This window comes from Poromitra crassiceps (assembly GCF_964638095.1).
Source record: "Poromitra crassiceps genome assembly, chromosome: 12".
Lineage (NCBI taxonomy): Eukaryota > Metazoa > Chordata > Actinopteri > Beryciformes > Melamphaidae > Poromitra > Poromitra crassiceps.
This window is the reverse complement of record NC_139632.1, coordinates 2,224,810-2,251,570: the sequence shown is the minus strand read 5'-3', so window position 1 is coordinate 2,251,570 and position 26,761 is coordinate 2,224,810. Positions and strand designations below refer to the sequence as shown.

Sequence of the window (26,761 nt, the reverse complement as noted above, 5' to 3'; positions counted from 1 at the left end):
GACAGTAACTTACTGAGCATTTTATTATCAACACCTGAAAAAGATAAAAAAAATATATACACATACAAAAACTTTATAAACAAAGCTAACAAATCAGACCACAACAAACGGCATTATCAAGTGCATGACTGTAACCCAGGAGGAGTGGGTCATCCACTAATTGTTATGGATGAAAGAGGTCGGTGGTTCGATCCCCGCCTCCTCCACTCTGAATGTCGAAGTGTCCTGGGGCAAGATACTGAACCCCAAATTTTGCTATTTATCAAGTGAATAATTACAAAATATGGGGGAAAGAAAAAACAAAATAGCATAAAATTACAAAACTCAAAATATACAAGATAGTAAAACATAGAAATAACAGCTGCATAACATCTACCCCCTATATGGGAACAAAACAGTAGCTTTCAGTTTTATAGATAGTCATTTTTGAATACCTGAAATGTTTGGTGCACCACCAAAGCCATTAGTTTCTGGGGAGTAAGTCCAGACTGAACTGCACGTATTGAGTTAGCTGGTGGTAGTCCAGACTGAACTGAATGTATTGAGTTAGCTGGTGGTGCTCTGAGCTTGCGTTCTGTCCCGTGTGGCATTTCCACATCCGAGTGAGGCCCTGGGTCCAGGGTGAGAGGCCTGGCTCCTCTTCTGGGCCAGCTCTGCCTTCAGGGCCCTCAGCTCCGTGGCGGCCTGCTTCCTCAGCTACAGGGCGGTTCAGGAGAAAAGAACGGGCATGTGAATAAGGTACGCTTCCTGTTTCTTAAGAACGAGGAACTCACAACCATTTGAATCCTTGTGTCTACTGTGAGATGGCACAACTGTGCTTTCAACGCATTCAATTGTCAATAAGAATGTTTGATAATGTGCCTGTGCTGACTATGGCACTCGTTATGACTTTGGATGTGTTGGTTCAAAAGCATTGCCTAGTTCAAAAAGGCCATCAAAAGGGAAACGTCTAGCGAGAAACATGCTTCAACATCCGCCTCAACTTGGGAGGCTGCCGGTGGCAGCTAGACAATACTGTACATACTCGAACGTCAGCTTGACGAGGGGGAGTCGCCAGCAAAATGACTACTTGTGTGATATCACAATGATTTCAATCACTCGAAGTTGCCCCAAGGAGAGCATGTAGTGCAGATACTTGGTCATAGCTTTCACTCTCGCCTACATGTATCTCCCCATCTGCATTGTACTATACTTGCACTGTTCACGTTGGCTGCGTCGACCAGACGAGCTGCACACCGGCCGCTGCATAGCCCCACAGCGCTTATGGCGAGGGCTTTTACGCCCAAGTATACATTTAGCTTAAGGTGCACCTCATGTAAACATCATGTAAACATCCTGGGTTTAAATCACATCATGTAAACATCCTGGGTTTAAATCACATCATGTAAACATCCTTGAATCTGGTCCAGGACCTTTGTCACTTGTCATCGAATAAAGGGCATCAAGCTTCAAAACAAAGACTTGATGAAGCTGCTATATCATTGTTTGACGTAAAAAGTGAAGATCAAGAAAGATGCAAGCAAATGTTTCATCCTCAGCTTATTGAAATAAACTGAGCAAGTGTGTAAATATACTGTTTTCAGCCAGTCTCCGCCCACTATACAATTTTGAAATATGGGAAATAGTGGGGTGGGGGCAGATTACCTGTCGAGATATCATTGATTGAGATGTGGCCAGCCCAGAAGTGCAACATAGTTGACAGTTTCATCCCATAGAGAGCAGGGCAATGCTTTTTTGCAGGAATTACTTTGAAAACTAGCCATACAGGATTAATGCTATCCACTATATAGAAGCCATATAACCCTGTTTACAACTCAAAAATGTTTTTATTTATTTATTGCTGATTTACTCTTCGTTCAAAGTTGATTGGCTGAGGACTGCTGTCCACATGTACTGTAGAGCACCTTTTTTTTAGGGTGACCAGATCCCAACTAACCAGATGTGGGACAAAGAGTACGTTTATGTGGGACAATGTGGGACACGTTAGCGGTGCATCGAGGTAGTCTAAGATATTGATATAAACGTCTATCTAACTTAAAAAATAAACCTTTCCATTCTGCCCCTTAGCTCATAACATATGCTTTGCCCTCTGGTTGATTTAGTATAGCACATAAGAGACTATGCAAGTAAAAACTTAACAATATATTTTATTTAAATGCAACTTTCACAACTCTGACCTGATGACCGCTGAAGCCCACGGCCATCCATGGTATTTCCAGGATATTCAATTTTTTTGGAAAGGATCTGTGTATATATATATATACAGATCCTTTCCAAAAAATATATATATCATGGAAATACAATAATTTATATATATATATATATATATATATATATATATATATATATATATATATATATATATATATATATATATTGCTGGGGACCCCTTGACCCCCACTTTGAGAACCCCTAACTTAAGGTGTGTTTTTGTTTTGTTTTTGTTACTGGGTTGTGCAGTGCACACAACCCATCTGACAGAGACTGACAGCTGAAATGGTTTGGGAGTGGTTAATGTGAGTGTTGCACAGTGTGGTAAACAGTAGTTACTTCAGCTGCTGTTACCATATCTGTGTTGGAATCTTGTTTGGGTTTCAGTAGGAACGTATCCATAGACTGGAAAGCCTCCTTTTGAGCAACGCGTTTCTTGTGAGTCTTGCATTGTTTGTGTCGTTTCACATTGTATTCACCTCCATGTGAAACTGAAAACTGACTCTGGCAAATGTCGCAAAAAACTCTCTGAGAATGGCCTTGCACTGGCTTCACCCACGGATAAATAGTTTCCCAGTCCTTGTTGTAGCTGCATCTCCTTTTCTTTGCTGCTGTTGCAGTTTCCTCCCTTTCCTCCTGCTCTTTCATGTTTCATAATATTCTGCGTCAAATCTGCAACATATCGGCTTGCTGTTTGTTGTCTGTTCTTCTCCACACAGCCAATTCATAAAACCCACATTTTATAAACGCGCATGTGAAAACTGGAGCCTGCCAATCAAAATGCGGGACAACGTCTCAATTTGCGGGACGCGTGAAAAACCGTGAAAATGCGGGACAGTCCCGCACAAATCGGGACATATGGTCACCCTACTTTTGATGGCCTTTACTTTTCAATGCAACATATGACAGTCAGATGTGTTCCTTTTCAATGCAACATGACACTCAGATGTGTTCCTTTTCAATGCAACATGACACTCAGATGTGTTCCTTTTCAATGCAACATGACACTCAGATGTGTTCCTTTTCAATGCTCAGCACATTTGTAAAATGTGCACCCTCTCACACATTTGAAATGTGTTTGACTATTTGATGACATGTACATGTGACACAATAATGTTACCTTCATCTCTGCCACAAGTTTCATCTTGGCGTCTTCCACTTTCCTCTTCAGGTTGTCGATCTCATGGCTCTCTGTCATGATCTGGATGATCAGCTCATTCTGAAATACATTATTATGCTCGTTCATTGTCACTCGACTCAAATCAGGGTTATTAACAGGAATCACGAGATCACTGAAAATCACCTCGGACATTAAATCAGCTATTCAAGAAAAACTTTTACATTTGGCTGAGGACTGCTGTCCACATGTGCAGCATCTTTTGAACATGTACTTTATGACATTTACTGGGAACAGACTATAGAATCAAGCACTACTTTAACACACCTTCATGGATGATTTCCCCTGCCGCCTCAGTTTGCCTCTGCCATCCCTGGCCTGTAGCTGGTGCAAGAGCTTGTTGTAAAATATCTCCAGTTCCTGTCGTAAGTTCCTCAGGGTGTCTTCCAGTGGTGCTGTGGCCTTCTTGGTCTCAAAGTATTTCTTTTTCCAACTGTCACGTGCTTCAAGTTGAAGGGGGGAAGAAAAGAGCAACATGTAGCTACCTTAGTTTCATGTGTCAATTTCAACCTTTTTCAGAGATGAAAGGATCGCTGTTTTGAGACTCAGTTGATCTATTATTGAGTTTATTTTGATGACAAATACAACTGCAACAATCGAGGGTTTGTCTGATCCAAAAGAAGCTAACAAGTATAGGTTCTGCGCTAGAAAAGTTCTCCTTGCAAGGTTCCTTGAAGAACCCAATATTGCCGCTGTCAGGTGAAAACGTATTTAATAGCCTACCAACATTTCAGGAGCTCAGAGAAAACAGTTGTGCTTTTCGCTTGACCACCACACATTTTTCTACCCAATGGGGTTTGAAATGGTTTTATAAAGCCAAGGACGATACAATACTTGTTGAAATCAAGTAGTCATACAGGATTAATGCTATTGACTATACAGAAGCCATATAACCTTGTTTACAACTCAAAAATCAAGACAATCAATTGAAGGGAAAACATGACACAAAGTGGATTTTCATGACAACAGCGACATATAGAGGTTTGTGCAGGTATTACCAGGCTCCCTGGTAACATTCTTACAGGAAACTTCTAGGGTTCCCAGATGGTTGCAAACTGAAGACCCTCTACAGGTTCCTTGAAGCCCTTTAGCTCTTTAATATACAGCGTGTTGCACCTACCTTGGTTCCTTCGGTGCCTGTTTTGAGCCAACAAGTCTTTCCCCTTCCTCAGCAGCTCCTGCCTCGTCCATTCCAGACGCTTTCTCTCCTCCCTCACCAGCTTGATTCCCTCGATCAGTTCTTCTCCTTCAAGAGACAAAGTGTCAGCTGCGTGAAAGGAGAGTGATCATCAGTGTTGATGCTGGAGATGTGACTGAGGTGTCAGCTTCAGAGTGATCAGTGTTGATGCTGGAGATGTGACTGAGGTGTCAGCTAGAGAGTGATCAGTGTTGATGCTGGAGATGTGACTGAGGTGTCAGCTAGAGAGTGATCAGTGTTGATGCTGGAGATGTGACTGAGGTGTCAGCTAGAGAGTGATCATCAGTGTTGATGCTGGAGATGTGACTGAGGTGACAGCTTCAGAGTGATCAGTGTTGATGCTGGAGATGTGACTGAGGTGTCAGCTTCAGAGTGATCAGTGTTGATGCTGGAGATGTGACTGAGGTGACAGCTTCAGAGTGATCAGTGTTGATGCTGGAGATGTGACTGAGGTGTCAGCTTGAGAGTGATCAGTGTTGATGCTGGAGATGTGACTGAGGTGACAGCTTCAGAGTGATCAGTGTTGATGCTGGAGATGTGACTGAGGTGACAGCTTCAGAGTGATCAGTGTTGATGCTGGAGATGTGACTGAGGTGTCAGCTTGAGAGTGATCAGTGTTGATGCTGGAGATGTGACTGAGGTGTCAGCTTCAGAGTGATCAGTGTTGATGCTGGAGATGTGACTGAGGTGTCAGCTTCAGAGTGATCAGTGTTGATGCTGGAGATGTGACTGAGGTGACAGCTTGAGAGTGATCAGTGTTGATGCTGGAGATGTGACTGAGGTGACAGCTTGAGAGTGATCAGTGTTGATGCTGGAGATGTGACTGAGGTGACAGCTTCAGAGTGATCAGTGTTGATCCTGGAGATGTGACTGAGGTGTCAGCTTCAGAGTGATCAGTGTTGATGCTGGAGATGTGACTGAGGTGTCAGCTAGAGAGTGATCAGTGTTGATGCTGGAGATGTGACTGAGGTGTCAGCTTCAGAGTGATCAGTGTTGATGCTGGAGATGTGACTGAGGTGACAGCTTGAGAGTGATCAGTGTTGATGCTGGAGATGTGACTGAGGTGACAGCTTGAGAGTGATCAGTGTTGATGCTGGAGATGTGACTGAGGTGACAGCTTGAGAGTGATCAGTGTTGATGCTGGAGATGTGACTGAGGTGCCGGCTTACTGTTTGTCTGACAGACTGGAGAGGCAGCAGTTTTGTGGGTGGCCAGCAGGGCCAAGTCTGGGGCCAAGTCAGGGTCCGGGGGTGGAGTGGGACACTGAACGGGTGGAGGCGGCACACCCGGGCGCTCCATCACCTTGAAATGGCAATGAACAGAACAACGTGAGAGCCTTCACCTCAGTTGATTTTCATGGATTGCTTCTGGATCTCAGCTCTTTGTTCCCCACAAAGACCTCACACACTCGGCCAACCCACCGGCTGGCCGAGGAATTCGGAGTAGTCGCAAAGCCCATTGGTTTACAGGAGCTTGCTCACTTCCTGCTTGTTTAAAAAGCCGCTGTATAAAACTCCTCCGGGTTTCCAGAACAACCTTTCTTGGAATTTTACACTTGAGGGAAAAGGCTGAAGTAGATTTTTGATTGAGACTCTTTTAAAATTGTTTTGTCAAACCAAGAATAGTAATAATGACATAATGACATACCGCAGCATGGGGCTTATTCCTGATGGACTTCAGTGCCTGTGTATATTTAGATTTCCTGAGCCTGCAAGGAGACACATTATTAGTAGTATAAGTGGCAGTAGTAGTAGTAGCATGTGTAGTATTATAAGTGCAGTAGTAGTAGTATGTTGATTGGGGAACACACAGTAGTCTTACAGTTTGAACCTGCTGCATTAGCTGTGCACAGTGTGAAGTACCTGTCTGGTACATTAACTGTGCACAGTGTGAAGTACCTGTCTGGTACATTAGCTGTGCACAGTGTGAAGTACCTGTCTGGTACATTAGCTGTGCACAGTGTGAAGTGTCTGTCTGGTGCATTAGCTGTGCACAGTGTGAAGTGTCTGGTGCATTAGCTGTGCACAGTGTGAAGTGTCTGGTACATTAGCTGTGCACAGTGTGAAGTGTCTGGTGCATTAGCTGTGCACAGTGTGAAGTGTCTGTCTGGTGCATTAGCTGTGCACAGTGTGAAGTACCTGTCTGGTACATTAGCTGTGCACAGTGTGAAGTGTCTGGTGCATTAGCTGTGCACAGTGTGAAGTGTCTGGTACATTAGCTGTACACAGTGTGAAGTGTCTGGTACATTAGCTGTGCACAGTGTGAAGTACCTGTCTGGTGCATTAGCTGTGCACAGTGTGAAGTGTCTGGTACATTAACTGTGCACAGTGTGAAGTACCTGTCTGGTGCATTAGCTGTGCACAGTGTGAAGTGTCTGGTGCATTAGCTGTGCACAGTGTGAAGTGTCTGTCTGGTGCATTAGCTGTGCACAGTGTGAAGTGTCTGGTACATTAACTGTGCACAGTGTGAAGTACCTGTCTGGTGCATTAGCTGTGCACAGTGTGAAGTGTCTGGTGCATTAGCTGTGCACAGTGTGAAGTGTCTGTCTGGTGCATTAGCTGTGCACAGTGTGAAGTGTCTGTCTGGTACATTAGCTGTGCACAGTGTGAAGTACCTGTCTGGTACATTAGCTGTGCACAGTGGGAAGTACCTGTCTGGTACATTAGCTGTGCACAGTGTGAAGTGTCTGGTACATTAGCTGTGCACAGTGTGAAGTGTCTGTCTGGTGCATTAGCTGTGCACAGTGTGAAGTGTCTGGTACATTAGCTGTGCACAGTGTGAAGTGTCTGGTACATTAGCTGTGCACAGTGTGAAGTGTCTGGTACATTAGCTGTGCACAGTGTGAAGTACCTGTCTGGTACATTAACTGTGCACAGTGTGAAGTACCTGTCTGTTACATTAGCTGTGCACAGTGTGAAGTGTCTGGTACATTAGCTGTGCACAGTGTGAAGTGTCTGTCTGGTGCATTAGCTGTGCACAGTGTGAAGTGTCTGTCTGGTACATTAGCTGTGCACAGTGTGAAGTGTCTGTCTGGTACATTAGCTGTGCACAGTGTGAAGTGTCTGTCTGGTGCATTAGCTGTGCACAGTGTGAAGTGTCTGTCTGGTACATTAGCTGTGCACAGTGTGAAGTACCTGTCTGGTACATTAGCTGTGCACAGTGTGAAGTGTCTGTCTGGTACATTAGCTGTGCACAGTGTGAAGTGTCTGTCTGGTACATTAGCTGTGCACAGTGTGAAGTGTCTGTCTGGTACATTAGCTGTACACAGTGTGAAGTGTCTGTCTGGTGCATTAGCTGTGCACAGTGTGAAGTGTCTGGTACATTAGCTGTGCACAGTGTGAAGTACCTGTCTGGTACATTAGCTGTGCACAGTGTGAAGTACCTGTCTGGTACATTAGCTGTGCACAGTGTGAAGTGTCTGGTGCATTAACTGTGCACAGTGTGAAGTACCTGTCTGGTACATTAGCTGTGCACAGTGTGAAGTGTCTGGTGCATTAGCTGTGCACAGTGTGAAGTGTCTGGTACATTAGCTGTGCACAGTGTGAAGTGTCTGGTACATTAGCTGTGCACAGTGTGAAGTGTCTGGTGCATTAGCTGTGCACAGTGTGAAGTGTCTGTCTGGTGCATTAGCTGTGCACAGTGTGAAGTACCTGTCTGGTACATTAGCTGTGCACAGTGTGAAGTGTCTGGTGCATTAGCTGTGCACAGTGTGAAGTGTCTGGTACATTAGCTGTACACAGTGTGAAGTGTCTGGTACATTAGCTGTGCACAGTGTGAAGTACCTGTCTGGTGCATTAGCTGTGCACAGTGTGAAGTGTCTGGTACATTAACTGTGCACAGTGTGAAGTACCTGTCTGGTGCATTAGCTGTGCACAGTGTGAAGTGTCTGGTGCATTAGCTGTGCACAGTGTGAAGTGTCTGTCTGGTGCATTAGCTGTGCACAGTGTGAAGTGTCTGTCTGGTACATTAGCTGTGCACAGTGTGAAGTACCTGTCTGGTACATTAGCTGTGCACAGTGTGAAGTACCTGTCTGGTACATTAGCTGTGCACAGTGTGAAGTGTCTGGTACATTAGCTGTGCACAGTGTGAAGTGTCTGTCTGGTGCATTAGCTGTGCACAGTGTGAAGTGTCTGGTACATTAGCTGTGCACAGTGTGAAGTGTCTGGTACATTAGCTGTGCACAGTGTGAAGTGTCTGGTACATTAGCTGTGCACAGTGTGAAGTACCTGTCTGGTACATTAACTGTGCACAGTGTGAAGTACCTGTCTGTTACATTAGCTGTGCACAGTGTGAAGTGTCTGGTACATTAGCTGTGCACAGTGTGAAGTGTCTGTCTGGTGCATTAGCTGTGCACAGTGTGAAGTGTCTGTCTGGTACATTAGCTGTGCACAGTGTGAAGTGTCTGTCTGGTACATTAGCTGTGCACAGTGTGAAGTGTCTGTCTGGTGCATTAGCTGTGCACAGTGTGAAGTGTCTGTCTGGTACATTAGCTGTGCACAGTGTGAAGTACCTGTCTGGTACATTAGCTGTGCACAGTGTGAAGTGTCTGTCTGGTACATTAGCTGTGCACAGTGTGAAGTGTCTGTCTGGTACATTAGCTGTGCACAGTGTGAAGTGTCTGGTGCATTAGCTGTGCACAGTGTGAAGTGTCTGTCTGGTACATTAGCTGTACACAGTGTGAAGTGTCTGGTGCATTAGCTGTGCACAGTGTGAAGTGTCTGGTACATTAGCTGTGCACAGTGTGAAGTGTCTGTCTGGTACATTAGCTGTGCACAGTGTGAAGTGTCTGGTGCATTAGCTGTGCACAGTGTGAAGTGTCTGGTACATTAGCTGTGCACAGTGTGAAGTGTCTGGTGCATTAGCTGTGCACAGTGTGAAGTGTCTGTCTGGTACATTAGCTGTACACAGTGTGAAGTGTCTGGTACATTAGCTGTGCACAGTGTGAAGTGTCTGTCTGGTACATTAGCTGTGCACAGTGTGAAGTGTCTGGTGCATTAGCTGTGCACAGTGTGAAGTGTCTGGTACATTAGCTGTACACAGTGTGAAGTGTCTGGTGCATTAGCTGTGCACAGTGTGAAGTGTCTGTCTGGTACATTAGCTGTACACAGTGTGAGTGTCTGGTGCATTAGCTGTGCACAGTGTGAAGTACCTGTCTGGTACATTAGCTGTACACAGTGTGAAGTGTCTGGTACATTAGCTGTGCACAGTGTGAAGTGTCTGTCTGGTACATTAGCTGTGCACAGTGTGAAGTGTCTGGTGCATTAGCTGTGCACAGTGTGAAGTGTCTGGTACATTAGCTGTACACAGTGTGAAGTGTCTGGTACATTAGCTGTGCACAGTGTGAAGTGTCTGTCTGGTACATTAGCTGTGCACAGTGTGAAGTGTCTGGTGCATTAGCTGTGCACAGTGTGAAGTGTCTGGTGCATTAGCTGTGCACAGTGTGAAGTACCTGTCTGGTACATTAGCTGTACACAGTGTGAAGTACCTGTCTGGTACATTAGCTGTGCACAGTGTGAAGTACCTGTCTGGTACATTAGCTGTGCACAGTGTGAAGTGTCTGGTGCATTAGCTGTGCACAGTGTGAAGTGTCTGGTACATTAGCTGTGCACAGTGTGAAGTGTCTGGTGCATTAGCTGTGCACAGTGTGAAGTACCTGTCTGGTACATTAGCTGTGCACAGTGTGAAGTGTCTGTCTGGTGCATTAGCTGTGCACAGTGTGAAGTACCTGTCTGGTACATTAGCTGTGCACAGTGTGAAGTACCTGTCTGGTACATTAGCTGTGCACAGTGTGAAGTGTCTGGTACATTAGCTGTGCACAGTGTGAAGTGTCTGTCTGGTGCATTAGCTGTGCACAGTGTGAAGTACCTGTCTGGTACATTAGCTGTGCACAGTGTGAAGTACCTGTCTGGTACATTAGCTGTGCACAGTGTGAAGTGTCTGGTGCATTAGCTGTGCACAATGTGAAGTACCTGTCTGGTGCATTAGCTGTGCACAGTGTGAAGTGTCTGGTGCATTAGCTGTGCACAGTGTGAAGTGTCTGGTACATTAGCTGTGCACAGTGTGAAGTGTCTGGTGCATTAGCTGTACACAGTGTGAAGTGTCTGGTGCATTAACTGTGCACAGTGTGAAGTACCTGTCTGGTGCATTAGCTGTGCACAGTGTGAAGTGTCTGGTGCATTAGCTGTGCACAGTGTGAAGTACCTGTCTGGTACATTAGCTGTGCACAGTGTGAAGTGTCTGGTGCATTAGCTGTGCACAGTGTGAAGTGTCTGTCTGGTACATTAGCTGTACACAGTGTGAAGTACCTGTCTGGTACATTAGCTGTGCACAGTGTGAAGTACCTGTCTGGTACATTAGCTGTGCACAGTGTGAAGTACCTGTCTGGTACATTAGCTGTGCACAGTGTGAAGTACCTGTCTGGTACATTAGCTGTGCACAGTGTGAAGTACCTGTCTGGTACATTAGCTGTGCACAGTGTGAAGTACCTGTCTGGTACATTAGCTGTGCACAGTGTGAAGTACCTGTCTGGTACATTAGCTGTGCACAGTGTGAAGTGTCTGGTACATTAGCTGTGCACAGTGTGAAGTGTCTGGTACATTAGCTGTGCACAGTGTGAAGTGTCTGGTACATTAGCTGTGCACAGTGTGAAGTACCTGTCTGGTACATTAGCTGTGCACAGTGTGAAGTACCTGTCTGGTACATTAGCTGTGCACAGTGTGAAGTACCTGTCTGGTACATTAGCTGTGCACAGTGTGAAGTACCTGTCTGGTACATTAGCTGTGCACAGTGTGAAGTACCTGTCTGGTACATTAGCTGTACACAGTGTGAAGTACCTGTCTGGTACATTAGCTGTGCACAGTGTGAAGTACCTGTCTGGTACATTAGCTGTGCACAGTGTGAAGTACCTGTCTGGTACATTAGCTGTGCACAGTGTGAAGTGTCTGGTACATTAGCTGTGCACAGTGTGAAGTGTCTGGTACATTAGCTGTGCACAGTGTGAAGTACCTGTCTGGTACATTAGCTGTGCACAGTGTGAAGTACCTGTCTGGTACATTAGCTGTGCACAGTGTGAAGTACCTGTCTGGTACATTAGCTGTGCACAGTGTGAAGTGTCTGGTGCATTAGCTGTGCACAGTGTGAAGTACCTGTCTGGTGCATTAGCTGTGCACAGTGTGAAGTGTCTGGTGCATTAGCTGTGCACAGTGTGAAGTGTCTGGTACATTAGCTGTGCACAGTGTGAAGTGTCTGGTGCATTAGCTGTACACAGTGTGAAGTGTCTGGTGCATTAACTGTGCACAGTGTGAAGTACCTGTCTGGTGCATTAGCTGTGCACAGTGTGAAGTGTCTGGTGCATTAGCTGTGCACAGTGTGAAGTACCTGTCTGGTACATTAGCTGTGCACAGTGTGAAGTGTCTGGTGCATTAGCTGTGCACAGTGTGAAGTACCTGTCTGGTACATTAGCTGTGCACAGTGTGAAGTGTCTGGTGCATTAGCTGTGCACAGTGTGAAGTGTCTGCTGCATTAGCTGTGCACAGTGTGAAGTGTCTGGTACATTAGCTGTGCACAGTGTGAAGTGTCTGGTGCATTAGCTGTACACAGTGTGAAGTGTCTGGTGCATTAGCTGTACACAGTGTGAAGTGTCTGGTGCATTATCTGTGCACAGTGTGAAGTACCTGTCTGGTACATTAGCTGTGCACAGTGTGAAGTACCTGTCTGGTACATTAGCTGTGCACAGTGTGAAGTGTCTGGTGCATTAGCTGTGCACAGTGTGAAGTGTCTGCTGCATTAGCTGTGCACAGTGTGAAGTGTCTGGTACATTAGCTGTGCACAGTGTGAAGTGTCTGGTGCATTAGCTGTGCACAGTGTGAAGTGTCTGGTGCATTAGCTGCGCACAGTGTGAAGTACCTGTCTGGTACATTAGCTGTGCACAGTGTGAAGTGTCTGGTGCATTAGCTGTGCACAGTGTGAAGTGTCTGGTACATTAGCTGTGCACAGTGTGAAGTGTCTGGTACATTAGCTGTGCACAGTGTGAAGTACCTGTCTGGTGCATTAGCTGTACACAGTGTGAAGTACCTGTCTGGTGCATTAGCTGTACACAGTGTGAAGTACCTGTCTGGTACATTAGCTGTGCACAGTGTGAAGTGTCTGGTACATTAGCTGTGCACAGTGTGAAGTGTATGGTACATTAGCTGTGCACAGTGTGAAGTACCTGTCTGGTGCATTAGCTGTACACAGTGTGAAGTACCTGTCTGGTGCATTAGCTGTACACAGTGTGAAGTGTCTGGTACATTAGCTGTGCACTAGGGCTGTTGAAACGAATTTTGATATTCGAATATTATTCGAATTGAATAATTATGAACGAAATTCGATTATTAATTTTTTTTAAAAACGAATATTTAATTTTTTAATTTTTTAATTTTTTTAATTTTTTTTTATTTTTTTTTATTTTTTTAGAACACTAGAACAGTGACAAGTTCTGACAACATACTTGAAGAAAAGAGTGTTAACTGAAGTTGACTGTTGAAGCTGCTATACTGATGTAAACCTACCTGTAGCTCTTAAAATGTATGTTCATTCATTGTTAACTGAAGTTGACTGTTGAAGCTGCTATACTGAATGTAAACATGTAGCTCTTAAGTGCAATACGTGACTGATTTTTTTTTGTTCATGGCTCATTGTTGTTTTGGCAAAGTTTACTTATTTGTTTATTGATAAGGAGCTCAAACAAAGGCTGTGTCTTTTTTTATTATCAATTATTTTATTTTAGCATTTCAGACAGCACCAATACATCACTGATGAATATTAACTAAGCTCTGGTTATCTGACCTATTTTCTAATGCAATGAATGTATGTACATTGTACAAGGAACATGTTTTCTTAAATAAACATCATTGCTGGACTATTTGTGATAAGCCTAATATTATTTTGAATATTCATCCACCATTCACTTTTCCATCTACATTTGGTAAAATGCTTAGAAAAAGTTTTACTTGGTCAAACCCAAAGATTCAGCTATATTTAGAATCAGAACATAACATAAGAGAAGACAACAATTCACTCAGACCAATTTTTTTTTTTTTTTTTTTTTTTTTTTTTATTCAATTAAAAATTAATTAAAATATTCGAATATAATTCGAATATTAAAATGTATAAAGCACTGAAATTCGAATTTGATTATAGAGGGAGATTGACAGCCCTACTGTGCACAGTGTGAAGTGTCTGGTGCATTAGCTGTGCACAGTGTGAAGTGTCTGGTACATTAGCTGTGCACAGTGTGAAGTGTCTGGTACATTAGCTGTGCACAGTGTGAAGTGTCTGGTGCATTAGCTGTGCACAGTGTGAAGTACCTGTCTTGGGGGAGAGAGAGGCCTGAATCTCCGTCTTCCAGTGACTCGGCTACTCCTGAATCTCTGGCCGCTCTGTTTTGCCTGAAGCGCTGTTTCTTCTTGCCGCCGGTTTCTCCTTTCGCTGGCAACTCCTTCACTTGAGCTGGACCAACTGCAGACAGTTGTCCAGTTTGTAGCAAATGGAAGAGTTAAATTGCTAAATGAGATAGCTACCATTTGAAGAAAAAAAAATACATCTGTTGTAATCAATAAGAGTTTACAAAATGATTGATGTGATAGAAAAGTCAGTTATTAGCTTTCTTAATAGCTTTGCTAACAAATGGTAATATGTTGTAACGTGTATTAAAGGAACAATTAAAGCTCAGAGCCCCCCTCTCGCCTACGTTACAAACCCCCCCCCCCCCCCCCCCCCCCCCTTTCCCAGACTCGGAGCTGGCGTGCTCGCGTAGGTTGCCAGGTGTAAACAGAAAGAAAACACACACAGTTTCCATTCTCAGAGACTGAAGAGCGTGAAGCCAAACAGTAGTATTCAGTGTCTGGTTCTGATGTCCTGTGTCCGGTTCATGTATCGTGCCGTAATCGCCACATTTAACACAATCCATACTCCCATTGTGTTACTTCCATTAGCTGAGCCTGCAGCTCATAGCATCAGAATAGTAAATGTTGGATGAGCTACGTATATTCACAGTCTCCATATTTCAAATGCATCTCCAATATTTAGCACAGCTCTGGTCATGGAGCTTTTTAGAAAGGGGACAATCTATCTCTTCTATCTATCTTTGCCGGCTGTGTTTGCATACAGATTGGCTGCATATCTGGGGCCTGCACAAAGCCAGATTAGTGGCTTTTAGCAAGGTAACTTCAGGTTTAACCCTGGGTTTGCCGTCCTACGAATCTAGTTCACTTCTTACCGGGTAGATCACTGTGGCAACTTATGCTGAACGGCTAACCTGCTCCGGATCAGTTTCAGTTAAGAGGATCAGATCAAAACGCATGAAAGGACTGCTTCTGACCAATCAGCTCTCTGGAAACAGGCAGTCACCATTTCCACAGGTTCCCAATATGAAACTATAATGTATTCAAATGAAGATTTAAAAAATAATCCTCTTGAATTAACTGACAGTGAAGTGCAACGTGCGTGTGTGTGTGTGTGTGTGTGTGTGTGTGTGTGTGTGTGTGTGTGTGTGTGTGTGTGTGTGTGTGTGTGTGTGTGTAGGCTATATATATATATATATATATATATATATATATATATATATATATATATATATATATATGAAGTGCAACAGTGATGTGCAACGTGCGTGTGTGTGTGTGTGTGTGTGTGTGTGTGTGTGTGTGTGTAGGCTATATATATATATATATGTATATATGTATATATATATATACATATACATATATATATATATACATACATATATATCCGTAAAGGATATTTCAAATTACTGTAGCATTGTTGCCGGAGAAGCCAGTGAACTGATCATGTTTCATACATTTCTGATAACATATGGTAATTTTCTGATTTAGTACAGTAAATATATTACATATTGTTCCTTTAAGTGGCAAGAAAAAAATATTGAGCAATGTATATCAGCAGCAATTCATCTTCCAAAATGGATGTAGCCTACATCCTGATGTAGCCTACATCAGATCTAAATGAACCCCTCGATCATAAATACTAGCACAAACAATACTCTTTCTGCAGGGTGTGGGTTCAAATCATGAATGAACTATCAATTCAATTCAACAGAGGAATTTGAATTTGAAAAAACCTTACAGGAAACAGAATTGGAATTTAATTGGAAGTTGAATATATGTGTAAATGTCCACGTTTGATTGTTTTCATGTAAATGGGGTCTATTGGCCATGAATTCCAATGGGTGTAAAACGTGTGTGGTAATGGGTTGGGTTGAAGTTGGCTAAAAAAGTGTAAGAGAATCGGGTGATAATTTATACTTTATGCTTTATGAGACCAACCAGCCGGACAAAAGTTCCATGGTCAATGGGAAGACAATACGAGGGTTAATCTGTGGCGTGTCCACATTGCACCAAACCCGACACCTGCTTGTGCGAACTGTGTAACGTGACACGTGTGGACATATGTGTGTGTGTGTGTGTGTGTGTGTGTGTGTGTGTGTGTGTGTGTGTGTGGGAAGAGGGGGGGGGGGGTTGTCTGTCTGTCTCAGGACTGTCAACAGTGGTTCTCAACATGGGGTCCGGGGACCACCAGGGGGTCCCCAGCAAATTGATGAATTGTTCAACTCCAGCGGTATTTAATTTAGAAGAAGTTGTTGGAGAATGTTGAGGAATGACTGTTTTGATCGTTTTTTATGTGATTTTTTTGCGATAGAATTGCGGCAACTGGCAACAATTGCAAGTTGAGGAAAAATGTGTAACCTAATGGCAGCTTCTATCTATATCAAATCAATTTGAGTATGTGGGCGATATGTATGTTTCAATTCTGTGTCCGGCCACAGCTACGTAAAGGGCACCAGTGCGGGTGACCTGACAGAGCCGGATTTTTTAATTAGGCTAATTAGCTAATGATGTGATGTCATCAGTGATGATGTCAAAAGTGATGTCATAAGGGTGCACAGTGCGCACACACACACACACACAAGGAGGCATTGTGTGACATCAGTAATGATGGAGCCGGATCTTCGATGTGATGTAATCAGTGATGATGTCATCAGTCATGAGTTATCAGTGATGTGATGTCATCAGTGAAGATCTCATCAGTGATGAGTCATCAGTTAGCTTCAGCTAGTTTCTCAAAATTGCAATTTGTGACTTTTATGTGTTTAATTGTGGGAATTTAAAGAAATTGCAAGCCCCCGCAAATATTGTGGAGATTGGTTGAATTTGCATTTTTATTGTGATTGCAAAAATCGCAATTTCCTGTAGGGACTGACTTACCACATCTGAAATGACACTTACAATATCTTTTTATTTGAAAGATAATGTTTGATTTTAATGTTTAGCAAGTCAAGACAACCTCTCTTAAAAGTGGAATGGAAATCAAATCAGTTTCAAATTAAATTCTAATGTGCTTCCTTAGTGTTGGCTGCACATTCCAAATCCAACTCCAGGAATTGAATCTCTATCAATTGTTCAAATGTTATCTTTATTCTGTATATTCTTGCTACTGTTGTGTCAGCTAGAATTAGCTAGATATTTTCTGTGAAGCCCTCTGAGACATGCTTGTGAATTAGGGCTATATAAATAAACTTGACTTGACTTGACTTGAGTTCACCATGAATTCTCAATTCACTCCATGATTGGCCCCACGCCTCGACTTCCTGCCTCAAGGTAAAACGTTGTATTGTAGCTTTGTACCTTTAGTCTGGGGGTTCATGCTCTGGTTCTGGGGCCTCCTGGGGCGAGGCTGCTCCTCCGCCCAGTCAGGCTTGTGGGAGAAGAGCAGCTGCTCCTCGTGCTCTCCCTCTGCCTCTGTAGAGCTGCAGCTCTCCTCCTCGTCCCCCTGCTCCTCGTCCCCCTGCTCCAGGCTGTGGGTGGGAGGTGGCTGCTGGGCACACTGGGGGATGAGGGGGAATTTAACAGGCTCCTTTGTCCTGTCTGTTGGCAGGCTGCGGGTCTTGGGGGGGTAGCAGTGGTCTGGGGAGCTGCTGCGGGTATCTGGGCTGAGAGAGCGGGAACAGACACTGCTGTCACTCTCCACCAGGGGCAGCAGGTAGAGCTCTGGCTGCGCGGCCTGCCCAGAGAGCACAGGGACGCATGAGACTCATCAGATGCTGGCGAGAAGCAACATCAGACCACATCAAACGACACATGAAGTGAATTATTATAATTCATATATATTCATATATATTCATATAGCAACAGAGTGACAACAGTGGCTTTAGATTTATAGACATTTTTCGTTAGCAAAAGGTGTGCGATCTACTTTGTGATCCTTATAAAGCAAAAACCCACAAGAAGAAAGAACGTGTATTTTTGAATAGTACCGGACCGGTATTCACTTTTTTGGGTTGTTTTCGAGTTTCAAGCAATTGACATCAGTGTGATTGTTCTTGCTGTTCAGTGTGTGGATTGATATCACTTTGAGAAGACAGGCAACCTGTTTCACAAGGTCAACAGAGTAGAAACAAATGCAAAACATTTAAAGAGTGCATTTTACATACGTAAGGTGGAGCGAATGTCTTCACTTTCAGATCCCTCTCCTGTTTGCTTTTGACCTGTAATATGAAAGAAAACGTGGCTGTTGTAAGAAACATGATGACAGTCTCCTGTGTGCGTGCTCTCTGCTTACAATGCACATACGTAGCTCCTGTCCTGTGTGTGCTTTACAGCCATGACAGCCATGACCGTGCACTTGACTCATGAACTTGTGAATCAAACTGTCAGCATTGTGTCTTGCTGTATGCCACTGCACTAAACGGACAGCTGCACTCACTCACCAGAGCTAAGCTGCACTCACTCACCAGAGCTAAGCTGCACTCACTCACCAGAGCCAAGCTGCACTCACTCACCAGAGCCAAGCTTCACTCACTCACCAGAGCCAAGCTTCACTCACTCACCAGAGCTAAGCTGCACTCACCAGAGCCAAGCTTCACTCACTCACCAGAGCTAAGCTACACTCACCAGAGCCAAGCTTCACTCACTCACCAGAGCCAAGCTTCACTCACTCACCAGAGCCAAGCTTCACTCACTCACCAGAGCCAAGCTGCACTCACCAGAGCCAAGCTTCACTCACTCACCAGAGCCAAGCTGCACTCACTCACCACAGCCAAGCTTCACTCACTCACCAGAGCCAAGCTGCACTCACTCACCACAGCCAAGCTTCACTCACCACAGCCAAGCTTCACTCACTCACCAGAGCTAAGCTTCACTCACTCACCAGAGCCAAGCTTCACTCACTCACCAGAGCCAAGCTTCACTCACTCACCAGAGCCAAGCTTCACTCACTCACCAGAGCCAAGCTTCACTCACTCACCAGAGCCAAGCTGCACTCACTCACCAGAGCCAAGCTTCACTCACTCACCAGAGCCAAGCTGCACTCACTCACCAGAGCCAAGCTGCACTCACCAGAGCCAAGCTGCACTCACTCACCACAGCCAAGCTTCACTCACCAGAGCCAAGCTGCACTCACTCACCAGAGCCAAGCTGCACTCACTCACCACAGCCAAGCTTCACTCACCAGAGCAAGGCTGCGTCCCACACATTTCAGGAAGGAGAATTTATCTGCGCTCCTCTCGGTTCCAAGAAGAAGGCCGAGCTCGCTCCTCAGAGTCTTCAGGGTGATATCAGGATAGACCCTGATGGAAAGCAAATTGAGACACTTTTCATAAGGTGAGATCAACAACACACACACACACACACACACACACACACACACACACACACACACACACACACACACACACACACACACACACACACGCAGTTTTCTTTTTTCTTTTATAGCTATACATGTCCATGTATATGTGTATTAACATCAAGAGTAGGCTATTCCCTACCACTCAATAGGTAAAGTAAGTCACCCTGTCCTAAGGAGTTAAACCAACAACAATTTCCTGAATTTGGGTTTTCCAGAGTACGGAGGTCTGAGGAGCATTAGAACTACACGTGAAAAATATTAATGATTCATTCTAAGAAATATCCAACTGGATTCCTTCAGGATTGGTTCAGCAAGTCAATAGGATTCTCATTATTGGAGTTCTGAAATTAATCTCAGAATTCTGACTTTATTCTCAGAATATCAGAACTCTGACTTTAACTCACAATTCTGACTTTAATATCAGAACTCAAATATGAGGATTGGGATAACTTCAGAAGGAATCATCTTGTCCTTTTTCACCATGGTCTTTATCGACATCATGGAACGTCTGTGTGTCCCATAATGGTCTAAATATTGTTTCAGTGGTTTTTACACCCCGATAAGAATACAATTCTGGGGAAACATATACCCATATTTATCGGGGGACATTCAAATTGTCCGATTTAAAAAGATTGAATATCACCACAAAATATCGTCTATCAACAGCTTAAATCAAAGAAAATTCCATATAGCCGATCTTATTGGCCTTTAAAAACCTGTATTGGCTAATTTAAACTTCCTATAGGCTGAATCAATACTGAGATGTGCCTGTTAGCACACCTTTGTCTTTGTCACTGAACTGTGACTCAGTGCAGATAGCCTACTGTAGCTGTGTATGTATGGAACACCCACTCATCCTCTAAAACACGTTGTACAGTAACTGTTATATTTGAACAGTTTCTCCACTCCTCTGAGTTTGACATCTTCAAGCATCTGAAATCTGACCTGATGAAGCCGGCAGATATGAAGCTCTCTATGGCCTCAGCAGGGACTTTATTCAGCTTGATATTCCACTGGTCATCTGGCACACACAGCACATGCAGCTCCACCAACTGAACAAAGTCAACACAACATGGGTCATCTGGCACACACAGCACATGCAGCTCCACAAACTGAACAAAGTCAACACAACATGGATCATATGGCACACACAGCACATGCAGCTCCACAAACTGAACAAAGTCAACACAACATGGAGCAGGATTTTTCAATTGATATGATTAGCAAAGAACTACACGTTTGCTAATAATGAAATATATGTATTCCTGTAGGCTAAATATGACTCAACTGTTCCAAAAGTCGTATATAGGCATATAATGACATTCCTATTAGGCTGGAATATAGCCTATAAATCATAGGTAGGTTATAGGCCCTACAGTAGGCTATTACAGTTTTATCTCTATTTTTTTATCTCTATATTTTACTAGAAGAAATCCTGCTTCGCTTTTGATTGCAATTTGCATTTTTACTTTTGTCAATTAATTTGATGGAAAACACTTTGAGTTGCATTCTGTTTGAATGGTGCTATATAACAAACTGGGAATTATCCTTACTTCCACCAGGCTGCTTGTAGCCTATAATACTTCAACATGTCCAGTTTATTCTCAATAGCCTCCAAATGATAAAACAATAGTTTTAGTAGGCTCGCCTGTCAACATACCTTGCTACTTGTCGGTCTCGGTCTCCCCCCCTCCATTCTCAGTCCACTTCAGCGTAGGGCACAACAGCCAGCCATCCCGTTACTTCTGTTATTCGCCCTGTTGGCGCTGGCCGGGGTGAAGGCGTGACTGCTAAGTAACAATCCTGTGTAATCAAACACAGAGAGTGCCAGCTCTGTTGTGCGCTCCACCCTCTGCTCTGCTCACCACCAGGCTAGGCTGTGACACTTGAGCAGTTTGTGTTTAGATTTTATATTTAGATGTAGACTATTTAGATTTTTGCTATGGATTGGCTTCTATTTTTCGGTAGTTTTGAGTTTAGTTTGGTTTATTTAGTTAGGCTTTGTACTTGACTCAGAGGAAAATGTGTCCTCAGCAGTCGACAATTTAGGTGCCCAGTTCAATAAATAAATAAATAAATAAATAAATAAATAAATAAATAAATAAATAAATAAATAAATAAATAAATACACGCACGCACGCAGCAGCAGCAGCAGCAGCACCACCACCACCAGAGGTCGCAATTCCAATCTGCGTACACGGATGCTACATTTCAGGTACTGTCGGAATTCATTTTAATTATGGTTTGCACGCACCCATAATGCAATGGACTGTTAATGGAACGCATCCATTAACGCGCATTTGCCCCACTGTACTCTGCCCTATTCCCCTCTTTTCCGCTGCAGCACAAAACAATTCAATTGATTAACAACAGCCACAAAACCCCTAATAAACTAGTAAAAAACAATATGGTTTCAGCCGCTTCGGGGCTTGAACCTCTAAATATTACGTTTGTAACATGGTACAGTGGTACACTAACACTTTCTTGTCATTTCCAACCGAAATAGCTCGAATGCGCGCGTCAAGTCGAATTTACAAATTGAAAACTTTGGAAGTCCGACTTCACGGCCGTCCCTTGAAGGCAGCACATGTCGACACGCCTTTAAGACGACAGCGCGACATTCAGGAAGAAGACGCATCAACGAACTACACATCAAAATATAGACTACAGCCCTTTAACGTTTTTTAAACAATGTCGGGATCCAACATCATAGCGATGAAGAAAGTCGTCCAGCAGCTACGTTTCGAAGCTAGCATTAACAGAGTAAAGGTACGTTGTTTGAGCTTAGTTAACTAAGGCGTGTACTTAACGTTGGCTTTGGGTGAAGCCGCGATGGCGAGTTCATGTCGAGGTGATTTCTCATTCTCTCATGTCGTCTAAACTGACACTCACTGGACCACATCGATCGCCCGGTAGATCTTCTTACATGATATTAGCATGACGCGTATAATGAGGACTCGGCTTTCCCTCTACAGGTGTCCCAGGCCGCGGCTGACCTGCAGCAGTTCTGCCTGCAGCACGCCCAGCAGGACCCTCTACTCACCGGCATGTCGTCCAGCACCAACCCGTTCAGACCGCAGAAAGTCTGCTCCTTCCTATAGCCTTCAGCTCCTACACACACACACTCTGCCTACAGTGAGTAGACTGGTATCATTCATGTCTGCCCATCAGCGTTAACAACATCATTATGGGAAAATGTGGAATTTTAAAATGGAAGCCGTGTACAGTAGGAACTCTGCCAATCACTAATCTATACAATCTTTCTCTCATCAATCTGGGAACCCAGAGTCTAGCCCCAACGTGACCCTACTACTGTACTTTGTGTATAATACATACACTCGTGCAGTATTAGGTTCACATTAGTCTCGCTGACCCTACTACTGTACTTTGTGTATAATATATACATGTGCAGTATTAGGTTCACATTAGTCTCGCTGACCCTACTACTGTACTTTGTGTATAATATATACATGTGCAGTATTAGGTTCACATTAGTCTCGCTGACCCTACTACTGTACTTTGTGTATAATATATACATGTGCAGTATTAGGTTCACATTAGTCTCGCTGACCCTACTACTGTACTTTGTGTATAATATATACATGTGCAGTATTAGGTTCACATTAGTCTCGCTGACCCTACTACTGTACTTTGTGTATAATATATACATGTGCAGTATTAGGTTCACATTAGTCTCGCTGGCCAGAGTCGTCTGCCTGCAGGGAAACAGGCTACTGGGATAAACCCTCCCCTGCTCTACAGCTGCTCTCCCATTGGAGCGACTGTTTCAGTCGCTGCCGGATGTCCGCTCCCGGCTTATTACAACAAGCTTTGTCATTGGGTCCGACCATGTCAATCAGAGCGGCTTCCGCTCCCTCCTCCCTGTGTGTCGCTGTAAATAGTGCCCTGCCGCCTCAGTGAAAACAACACCGCTAACTAGCTAGCAAGCTAACGGCAGAAACCTACACGCTAGCTTGTTGCTACATGCTGAAAATGGCAAGTTGGATTGTTGGAAACTATTTTCCAAGGGCACTGCCGCTAAGCGCCGCCCATCGCAATCCCACTATGGAGACCTGCGGCGCCAGACTCATCTCACGGTAGGGAGGGGAGGCTGGCCAGCGAGACTAGGGTCACATAGCGTTCTCATAGGCAATAAGGGGGAAAGGCTGTTCAAAACGCTCTCCTACCCGTCTCCGACATCCGATTGCAGATCCGAAGATATAATAGTCCTCCTAAGCAAGCCAGTAATTTAGCCGGCGCTGTTAAAATGATACTGCTGCGTGAAACAACCGTTTAGAAGCAGTCTTTCCACAGCCTGTGCTGAATTTACAGCAGGGTGTGTTTGATCTCACTATCATGGTGCACCGCGCTTGCATGCGACGAGCAAACACATGCAGTCACATGGAGACGACGGCTCAGTCAGTGATCAACGCAAATCCAGCACACCTGGGAAGCAAAACATGTCATGAAATACTCAAACTCCCAAGGTTCCTGTCTGCACTAGGAAGCTTCTCCTCTCCTAAATACGGCACAGATTGCTTTTAAACGGTTGTTTCATGCAGCAGTATATTGCATCGGAGACGGGTAGGAGAGCGTTTTGAACAGCCGTTCCCCCCTATTGCCTATTGGAACGCTATGTGACCCTAATACTGCACGAGCTTATATATTATATATACACAAAGTACAGTAGTAGGGTCACTTTGGGGCTACTCCATCACAAGCTGTACATGTGGAGTGCTAAGCACTTCTTCAACCAAAGGATGGTTGTCATTATCGGAGGATGCTGAGACTCAAAACTAGGCAGTATCTCAAAAGAAAGACAAAAATCTTGAATCTTGAATCTTGTATAGTTTTTCCCTATCCCGGTATAAATCGTCCCGCGGCTTGTTTATATAGGAAGTAAAATCTTACTTGTTGCACCTTTTTAATGCAGGGGTCTCCATCGTGTTTTACAAAAACAGTTTGTAGGACCTGGAAGACTTACTGTCTTTAATTATACAATCTAAATGCAAGGTTCTGAATCCAATTCAACATCTTACTTTATTAACGTCTGTTGTGTGCTTCTTGTAGTCTACAGATTTCTGTAATTTGCAACTGTGAAAAGTCTTAAATTTACCATGCTGATATCCTTAGGTAACTTTCAGAATAGTAATATACAAGATACTAATGCAATAATCTGTTTCTGCAGGTCTCTGGCTTTGCGGTGCCTCTTGTGGTTCAGGTCTGCAGGATCTGCATCATGGACTGGAATGGTCTCAGGAGTGTCAGGCAAATCGGGGACAGCCAACTAATTTTATAGTTTTTTTTTTTTTTATAGGGATGCACCGATTGTGAAATTCTGAGCCGATATCGATGTTTACAATAACAATTTGGCCATTAGCTGATACAGATGGGGTTTTTTGTGATGGGGAAAACAAATAATAAAAAATAACTTTGACACTGTTTCAGCCCTTCAAGACGATCTTTGAATGAGCACAAATTCAGCCATACAAATTTATGAAACCTTTAATTCACATGACAGATTGTTTTTGATCTTATTTGTTGTGAAAAATCAAACTCTTGATAGCCTGCTCTATACAACTCCATACTCACAACATAAACCTCGGCCAGTGCCATCGGTGAATGTCATCTTATTTGCAACGGTGAATACCACTGTACAGCCGATAAATCAATAGAGACACTGCGTAACGCGTCATCATTCAGAAACCACGCCCAAGACGGGGGAAAACACAAACTCCTGTCCAATCCTGGCTTCTCCTATGTCACGTGGATGGTTGCGTGTTGCACCAAAAGATCGTATATACGGAAGATGAACACTCCAACTTACTTCTTGACAGCTAGATCCACATTTTTCTTCTCGCCAATTCTCAATGGCTTCCTTGTTTTGCTCAGGAGTACAAAAAAACTTTAACTGGCGATTTTTTACATTTGTTTTCTGCGCAGCCCACCACACAACAGCTTTTAGCTATGTTTAATTCAAGGAAAATGACACTGGTCGTGTGGAAATGAATGGAGCTCTTCCCCCGTGATGGGCGTGGCCTATTACATGCAGTGTCTCTACAATGTACAGCCGATAAATCAATACCACTGTACAGCCGATAAATCAATCGGTGCATCTCTAGTTTTTTCTTTGACCTTTTGAACATCTCATAAGGAAACATTTCCAGGTGCTTGTGGAACACAAATGTCTTAACCTATTTGCTTAGGAGGAACTAACACACACACACACACACAGACGTGCCTTTATAAATTGTACATTTTTCATGTCTGACTTTGAGAATAAATAAACAGTATTTCCAGTTTCAATCCTGTATGTACATGTTTATTAGTATGAAACTAAATACATTTACAAATATGTTGTCAAACATCTGTCATGCATATCAATGAGAACTTGTTTTGACAACTTATGATTATGGAAATAACGTGATTTGGCGCTATATGAAATTTATGTCGGTTAGATTTAGGGGCGGCTGTGGCTCAGGAGGTAGAGCGGGTCGTCCACCAATCAGAAGGTTGGTGGTTCGATCCCCGGCTCCTCCAGTCCGCAAGTGTCCTTGGGCAAGACCCTGAACCCCAAATTGCTCCCGATGGCTGTGTCAGCACCCTGCATGGCAGCTGGCCGCCTTCGGTGTGTGAATGGTTGAATGTAGGCACATTGTAAAGCGCTTTGGATAAAAGCAGTATATAAATGCAGTCCATTTACCATGATTTAGACATAGACTGTGCAGCCGCAAGTCCAAATCCAGACACCTGCGACAGGTCTGGATGCACAAGACACATGTTACAGGTCTGGATGCACAACAGACACATGTTACAGGTCTGGATGCACAACATACATGTTACAGGTCTGGATGCACAACAGACACATGTTACAGGTCTGGATGCACAACAGACATGTTACAGGTCTGGATGCACAACAGACACATGTTACAGGTCTGGATGCACAACAGACATGAGGTCTGGATGCACAACAGACACCTGTTACAGGTCTGGATGCACAACAGACATGAGGTCTGGATGCACAACAGACATGTTACAGGTCTGGATGCACAGCAGACACCTGTTACAGGTCTGGATGCACAACAGACACATGTTACAGGTCTGGATGCACAACAGACATGTTACAGGTCTGGATGCACAACAGACACATGTTACAGGTCTGGATGCACAACAGACATGAGGTCTGGATGCACAACAGACACCTGTTACAGGTCTGGATGCACAACAGACATGAGGTCTGGATGCACAACAGACATGTTACAGGTCTGGATGCACAACAGACATGAGGTCTGGATGCACAACAGACATGTTACAGGTCTGGATGCACAACAGACACCTGTTACAGGTCTGGATGCACAGCAGACACATGTTACAGGCCTGGATGCACAACAGACACATGTTACAGGTCTGGATGCACAACAGACATGAGGTCTGGATGCACAACAGACATGTTACAGGTCTGGATGCACAACAGACACCTGTTACAGGTC

General features: G+C 44.0%; 2 protein-coding genes across 2 annotated transcripts; one reads left to right on the top strand and one right to left on the bottom strand.

The window, feature by feature from the left end:
• Positions 1-546: 546 nt before the first annotated feature.
• Positions 547-20,967, bottom strand: spata1 (spermatogenesis associated 1; the record flags this gene model as incomplete). Its single annotated transcript, XM_083648306.1, has 12 exons — positions 547-696; positions 3,332-3,430; positions 3,656-3,831; positions 4,509-4,634; positions 5,756-5,888; positions 6,234-6,294; positions 13,934-14,084; positions 17,270-17,645; positions 18,076-18,129; positions 19,092-19,209; positions 20,217-20,323; positions 20,932-20,967. 12 exons carry the CDS (start codon positions 20,965-20,967, stop codon positions 547-549), a joined length of 1,587 nt encoding a protein of 528 aa, XP_083504432.1.
• A 923-nt stretch (positions 20,968-21,890) lies between these two features.
• LOC310785866 (guanine nucleotide-binding protein G(I)/G(S)/G(O) subunit gamma-5-like) lies at positions 21,891-25,571 on the top strand. The gene is made up of 3 exons (XM_083647029.1): positions 21,891-22,040; positions 22,247-22,406; positions 24,460-25,571. The coding sequence occupies exons 1-2, from the start codon at positions 21,963-21,965 to the stop codon at positions 22,370-22,372; spliced, it is 204 nt and encodes a 67-aa protein (XP_083503155.1). The 5' UTR covers positions 21,891-21,962; the 3' UTR covers positions 22,373-22,406; positions 24,460-25,571.
• Positions 25,572-26,761: the final 1,190 nt, after the last annotated feature.